Source organism: Bidens hawaiensis, unplaced genomic scaffold (genome assembly GCF_021521415.1).
Source record: "Bidens hawaiensis isolate Kalapana, Puna unplaced genomic scaffold, B.hawaiensis_p1.1 tig00005104_1, whole genome shotgun sequence".
Taxonomy (NCBI): Eukaryota; Viridiplantae; Streptophyta; class Magnoliopsida; order Asterales; family Asteraceae; genus Bidens; species Bidens hawaiensis.
In genome coordinates this window covers 1,580,412-1,588,028 of record NW_027491326.1, presented here as the reverse complement: position 1 = coordinate 1,588,028, position 7,617 = coordinate 1,580,412, and the positions used below count along the sequence as shown (strand labels likewise).

Here is a 7,617-nt window from a genome sequence, read left to right as displayed (position 1 = left end):
TATATAAAAAAGGTTTGTCTGATAATGTCAAATATCATACTTATTCGATGTCCTATATCTTCAATTACGATTTACGAATATCATTTATTTTGGGATCAAATGTTTTCAATAGAGATGAATACATTGTTTTGATTACTCAGTGTTTTAATTTAAACACATAGCTAATATGTACACAAATGGAAACATTAGGTTAAAAATACATAAAGATTTTCATTTAACTACAAACTAACTGATTACAATAAAATAACAGATAAATTGATAACAAGTTGCGTCATAATCCTCTATTGGATAGCAAAACCAATTCTATTAAAAATAAAGTTTGAGGTCTTAGGGACTGAAGAGTGCATGATCGGCTGGACCTGGTAAAAAACTCCGTAGTCTCCAGGGCTAGAAAATCAAATCTATCAAAAACGAAATGAATAAACACATGTTAATTCTCTAAATAAGTTTTCTCATGGTAAGAACCTTCAACCGCAACAAACCTAAAACCAGCATAGCAAAACTATTTTAAAAGAAAAAAAAAACTGTATTTAACAAAGTGAAAGCGAGTCATACTGATTGAGTCACAATCCTCACTCGAACTAACACATACACACTGAGTCACAACTCAGTTTATTATTATTATTATTATTATTATTATTATTATTATTATTATTATTATTATTATTATTATCTTGCCCCAATTTGTTTGTTGCTCTAACACTACTAGCCTCTTGTTCTTGAGGTGAAGGCCGCAAACGCCTTTCGATCGGATTAGGGTTGTTGCATAATAATAATAATAATGGGAAGTTTAGGACGAGCAATCTACGTCGTCGGATCTTGGATCCGTGTCGCCGGTCAAACCGTTGATCGTGTCGGCTGTGCCTTCCAAGGCAGTCATCTCTTCCAAGAACAAGGTAAACCCTAAACCCTATTCTTTAATCTTAACAAACCCAATTCAATTTAGGGTTTCAATTCAAGTATCGTGGTAATTGTCTCACTATGGGATATTCAATTTTAGGCTATCCCATGTCGGTGATCATTAGATTGTGTAGTGAACGTTGCTGTTGCTTAAATGGTGTTATCGCTAGTTTACTACTGCTACTGTTTTTACTTACTACTTTTTGCTGGTAAATTTAATGATTATTGAACAACATTCTTTTCAAAACTTACGCTTCTTGTAATACATTAGTTAACATAAGTGTTCACTTTTGGTGATGAGTCTATATGATCTATCACATTTTTCATTCTTTTAAAATGCTTAATGAAAATAAACCGGAACTTGAAACTTTCCTATAATGATATGATATGTACAAATTAAGTATTCTTCATGTCTCTACATTAAAGGTCTTTTTTTTTATCATCTAGAGTTTGTTTTGTTTTGTATTGTATTGTATTGTATTGTTCTAATATGGTTTGTGACTTATTTTGAATCTAATTGCAGTGTCTAGGCACCGAACGCTGATGAATTTGTTTGATAAAGAGCCCGTGGTTGACAAAGACGCGTTTGTGGCTCCTGGTGCCTCTGTCATTGGCGATGTTCAAGTGGGCCGTGGTTCCTCTATTTGGTATGGATGTGTTCTTAGAGGTAAGCCAACAAGTTATGTGCTCTTTAAGAAGTAATGTATTATTTTCTATATTTTCTAACACGGGGTTGATGTTAGGTGATGTGAACAGCATCAGAGTTGGATCAGGAACAAACATTCAAGACAATGCTCTTGTTCATGTAGCCAAATCCAATATAAGTGGGAATGTGTTACCAACAATAATAGGCAACAATGTTACTGTGGGTGAGTAATTACGATCGATTATATTTGTTTTTTGTTTTTTTTCTTCTAGGTTGTTTAGGACATAGGAGACTGAAAAGTGTTTATATTTGGTTTTGGAAATATGTTTGGTTTGTATGTAGTTCGATATCTAGGGTGGCGGACATTGAAAAGAAGTCAAAGTTTGCTTATTCGGCTAGCTGACTTGAAAAAGTAATTTCTTTTTAATTCTGTATTTCATTTAACATATGCTTTGGTTTTTCTCTAATAACTTGTGCTTGACTGCTCATTACTTTTCTTAAAACTAGATAAACTAATTTGCTTCGTTTGTCTTTTTGCCGATATTCTGATATAAATTTTATCGAAAACCGAGCTATATTCAAAATAGAGTATCTTTTTTTTAGTTTCACGAATATTAAAACATACTTCATTTCAAATATAACTTGGCTTTCAATAAGATTCCTATTTGAATGTCTAAAAAATTTGAACAAAACTGTATATTTAGGTTTTTTTTAAGTAAACAAGCAAAATTATTAGAGAAAAATCAAGTTATATGTCATATGGAATATTAATTTAAAAAAAGAAAAATGAAATGAATCGAAGTTCGCTGGTTGAATAAGCAAGCAAACTTGGGTCTGTTTTCTTCAAACGCTTCACCGTCTCCTAACTACCTAAAAATGCAGTTATGACCAAATGTGTGTTTATTTATTTGCACGCATGCGATAAGTTGGTATTAAGAATATATACACATGATGCATGTAGGTCATGGTGCTGTGTTACATGGATGCACTGTTGAAGATGAAGCCTTTGTTGGGATGGGTGCCACTTTGCTTGATGGATCTCATGTTGAGAAAAATGCCATGGTTGCTTCTGGTGCTCTTGTCAAACAAAATACTAGGATTCCTTTTGGAGAGGTTTGTGGGTCCTCACTCTTGTTTAGACATGGCAGAATAAGGCAAATTTATTGGGTCAGGTTAACCTGCAACACATTTAGAACGGAAAGTTGTTCTTTTTATAATCATTAATTTGATACACACATCTTTTAATTATAATGATAGTAATATACTATTTGAATAAATGATTAGGAGGTTTCATGCATGGGATGACTTTCGACTCATTTGTCTTGGTTTGGTATAAGTTTTTTTTTTTTTTTTGTTTCGTAACTGCCTAGCCGTCTTATTTTTTTTAGAAATGAAAGTTTTACCCTCATATTAGCATGTAATATATTACATAGCTTTATATATTGATTTCTGTTTTCTAGATATCCCAAAAAACAAGTAGACCTTCTGAATCTTCTTCTCTATGATACTTCTATGATGATTCTGATGCGTACCACCGTTAGTTTAATTATAATGATAGTAATATACTATGTGAATAAATGATTAGGAGGTTTCATGCATGGGATGACTTTCGACGCATTTGTCTTAGTCTGGTCTAAGTTTTTTTCTTTTTTTTTTCGTTCCGTAACTGCTTAGCCGCCTTATGTTTTTAGATATGAAAATTTTACCCTCGTATTAGCATGTAATATAGTACATACCTTTATATTTTGATTTCTGTTTTCTATATATCCCAAAAAACAAGTAGACCTTCTGAATCTTCTTCTCTATGATACTTCTATCATGATTCTGATGCGTACCACCGTTAGTTTGATACACACATCTTTTAATTATAATGATAGTAATATACTATTTGAATAAATGATTAGGAGGTTTCATGCATGGGATGACTTTCGACGCATTTGTCTTAGTCTGGTGTAAGTTTTTTTTTTTCGTTCCGTAATTTTACCCTCATATTAGCATGTAATATATTACATACCTTTATATTTTGATTTCTGTTTTTTATATATCCCAAAAAACAAGTAGACCTTCTGAATCTTCTTCTCTATGATACTTCTATCATGATTCTGATGCGTACCACACTACCACCGTTGATCCCGCGCCCTTGTTCTGGTCTTCATGTCCACGTTTGCACTTCTTTTTTATTTTATATCAAGTTACTCCATGATTTCCATGTTCTAGTTTATTATCTTTGTTATATAAGTTTGTTTGCATGAATGAAAATAAAGCTGAAAATTGATCCAAGTTCTTGTTCTTCTCTAATATTTTTTGGAGATTGACCATCTCGAATCGGTCTATATCAGTCTCCCTTAACATCATCTGATTTTTGGCATACGTCTTCATATTAATCGATTATTTTTCGTTGCACATTTCTTTCAGGAACATATATGATATAAACTACTTATCTTAAGCTTTATTTACAACCGAAAGCTGCACCTGTCTCATTTCTCTAACATGTTAGCCTTTTTAGCAAGTAACCATTCATAAATCATAATCTCTTCATCCCGTGCAAACCCCAATTCTGACTAACCTTAACCAGATGTGCATGGGGCGCTTTTCTGTAGCCTTGTGCGTCTTGCGTTTTTTTAAATGGAGCATGTAAGTATAGTACAATTGTTTGGAAATCAGTCAAATGTCTAAATTACCCTAGATACAACATAAAAATCCGAACTTTAGCTCTTTTGTGTATTTATCTTTTGAATCTGCAATCTTTCAAAGTGTGTTCTTGAAAAAAATTATTTTATTTTGCAATAATGCTATTTAATCTGTAGGTATGGGGAGGCAATCCAGCCAAATTCATGAGGAAGCTTACAGAAGAGGAAATAGCATTCATTTCCCAATCAGCAACCAACTACGCAAACTTAGCCATCATTCATGCTACCGAAAATAATAAAGGTTTTGAAGAAATCGAGTTGGAGAAAACACTTCGCAAGAAATTCGCACGAAAAGATGAAGAGTATGACTCAATGATTGGTGTGGTCCGTGAAACCCCCGTGGAGCTCACCTTACCCGATAATATCCTACCCGATAAAGCAGAAAAAATCGGTTCCTAAATTGGTTGGTTCGGGCTCGTTAGAGTTTTCTGTTTTGATATAATTTCCACCAATAATTTTTTGGGGCCAGGGTCTCAAAGTATTGTTAAAGATCCTAAACTGTTTGCCATGTTTGTTGTCTGTGGTCAACGGTGAAGTTCTTGTTTTGGTTTATAAGGATTTTAAGAGAGATTTTTGATGTTTTAAAGGAAAAATATGAACCCATGTGTTTCTTGAGTTCATCAGTAGGGTTGTGTTTCTTTGACCAAATTTGACTTTTGTGTGATGATGAGATATTACATGTAGCATTTTAATTTTCGGTCCCCATGATTGGACCCTTGCAAGTGCTGCAGAAACTATAAGGTAAAAGAAATCCACCAAGTTTTCGTCACTTTTGCGCAGAAATGATGCAAAAGGAACCCTAGATATCTTGGAAGATCTTTGCATGGCTCTACAAAATCATCATGATAGAAATATATATATGTTTTTATTTTATTTTTTTGGGTAAAGGACAGTACTATTGAAAATAGAATACCAGCATAAATGGCGGTATTTGTAACTTAAAATGTGGGTATTTGCTAACTGCTTAAAATGTAGTGTTGCTTTAATTCTATATGTGTGTGAGAGAGAGAGTAATTACTCCTTAAATATTCATGTTATGTACTACTTACTAGTCGAGCCCGCCGAGAAGATTCATAACTGTTAAATTTAACCCAACTTGCATTAAACATCGATTATATTTGAGTATTAATTATTATTATTATTATTAAACATGCATTATTATATGTACTAAATTATATATACTTAAAGTGAATTAAATATTCAAATTTTACACAACTTTTAAAATCTAAAAATTCTTAACATACCCCTCACAAATGTATTTTAATATAGTATATAAATAATTATATATAGACAATTGCTTAAAGTGAATGCATCAAATGGTGTGCCATATGTATCAAAATTTATAGAATAAAATCTAAAAGTTCTTAACATATCTTTCTCAAATCTATTATAATATAGTATAGATAATAGGATATAACCTTTGTAATACACGAGTGATTAAAAAATGCAACAAAAAAGTTAAATTTAATAATATAAATAACAACATACCTTGCAGATTCATAAAATATAAATAATGATAAATAAAATTTTATAATTTATAAATATATAAAAAACTCATTTAATACAACATTTAAAGTTAGATTTGTAACTTTGTTAATAACTAGGTTATTGACTCGTGCACGACAAATACAAAAATATAGAAATCGTGAAGTAAGACATATAATTTCAAATGACAAGTTATTTTTTAATTTATGTTTAGAGACAACAACATGATTTTTAATTGCAATTCATACGCAAACAAACTATTGAAATACATAAACTTACAAAGAATGACTTTACATAGTAGAATATTTACGAAGAAAAATTAAAACTTTAAAACATAAACTTCATAAATTTTAAATTAGTCTGAAAAGCAAACAAATCAGAAAACATCCATGAGAGATACCCAATAAACATTCAAGAATGATTCGGTCATTTTTTCTTCCTAAACTGGGAACACAATTGATGACATAAACATTCATACACCACCAATCTAACAAACATAGTGACTATCTGACTACGAAAATTGTTTTTACATTTCATATGAAAAGTATTGCAAAGCGCATTTAAGAACCAAAACCAAACCGAAACCTTTTTAAATGACATGTTTTGACCATAATCAAGTTGTTACGTTTTGAGAATGAACAATTTTAGCCTTAACCAAATCGATATATTCTAAAATTGACCTGTTATGACTCGAACCAAATCGATACAATTTTAAAAAGTCCCATTGAAACCCGAACGAAATCGATACCTTTTTATATTGACTCGTTTACCAGAACTAAACTGATACCCTTTTAAAATGACCCATTTTGACCCGAGCCAAAGAAAATCGAAAAATTTTTAAAATGACCCATTTTCATAAATGAATATTGAAATAACACACTTGAATACTAAGAAGAAAAATGAAGGGTAACGCATACAACGTTCTTAGCTTTTGAAATTCTTTCTACCAAATGCGAATTCATTATTACTAGTTATGAAGATCCAAAAAATTATAAAGTTTCCAAGAATTCAACCCACTTAATGTTTGAATCCATGTGAACTTTTCACTTAATTTGTGAACCCTCCGTATATTTATTATTTTTCAATAAGTACTATGAACAAATACCGAACAAACTAAATACAAATTGAAAAGAAACTAAACTGAAAAAACTAAGACAAAACAAAAAACCTAAATAAAACCAAATACCAATAAAACTACAAAAAACCGAAATAAAACTGAAACACTAACACCGATAAATCTGAAACCAACCAAAAACAAAAACTGCAATAACCAAAACGAAAAACTGAATAAAGTTAAACCGACCTAAAACGAAAGTAAGAAAAAACAAAATCTAACCGAAACGCAACTTAAACGAACCAAATTCATAAAAACTAAAACTGAACAAAAACCAAAATCCGAAGCGAAATCAAAATATAAAATAACTACCATGAAACTTTGAAAAGATAAACTCAAACTCATTAAGGAACACCTGTATTATTAGTAATATAGTATATTAGGATATGTTGAGTGTAATTAAGTTGATTGTAATTTAATATAATTTTATTTATTTTATTAGCAATAAATTATGAGGGTGCATATTATTTTGGTAAGAGTTATTTCTTTAATAGTATAGTAGATTCTATAAACGATAATAATATTAGTTGGCTACTCTAGTTTAATAACATGTGAAAAAATAGTTTTGGTTTATTAGTACTAGCAGAAGTGCCCGCGCATTGCTGCGGGTTCGCGCAAATTATTCCTTCGTATTCATTTGTAGTTATCAGTGTCGCATGTGCTTATTGTTATTGGATGCTTTTTTTGTGCAGGGGTGCTTACTAAAATATTGGTGTATGCATATATTGGATACATCGTGTTTGTGAAATAATTGTTAATAAAGTAGGTTATGGATTTGGGAT

The 7,617-nt window shown here is 31.1% G+C and overlaps 1 protein-coding gene across 1 annotated transcript; it reads left to right on the top strand.

The window, feature by feature from the left end:
- Positions 1-677: 677 nt before the first annotated feature.
- LOC143628938 (gamma carbonic anhydrase 2, mitochondrial-like) lies at positions 678-4,928 on the top strand. Its single transcript, XM_077098370.1, has 5 exons — positions 678-896; positions 1,424-1,567; positions 1,644-1,769; positions 2,508-2,659; positions 4,354-4,928. The coding sequence occupies exons 1-5, from the start codon at positions 782-784 to the stop codon at positions 4,633-4,635; spliced, it is 819 nt and encodes a 272-aa protein (XP_076954485.1). The 5' UTR covers positions 678-781; the 3' UTR covers positions 4,636-4,928.
- Positions 4,929-7,617: the final 2,689 nt, after the last annotated feature.

Bases quoted from the DNA above. Each gene is read 5' to 3' on its own strand.
- LOC143628938 (XM_077098370.1), top strand. From the start codon at position 782: ATGGGAAGTTTAGGACGAGCAATCTACGTCGTCGGATCTTGGATCCGT. The intron at 897-1,423 runs GTAAACCCTAAA...ATCTAATTGCAG, and splicing joins TCATCTCTTCCAAGAACAAG to TGTCTAGGCACCGAACGCTG. The intron at 2,660-4,353 runs GTTTGTGGGTCC...TTTAATCTGTAG, and splicing joins CTAGGATTCCTTTTGGAGAG to GTATGGGGAGGCAATCCAGC.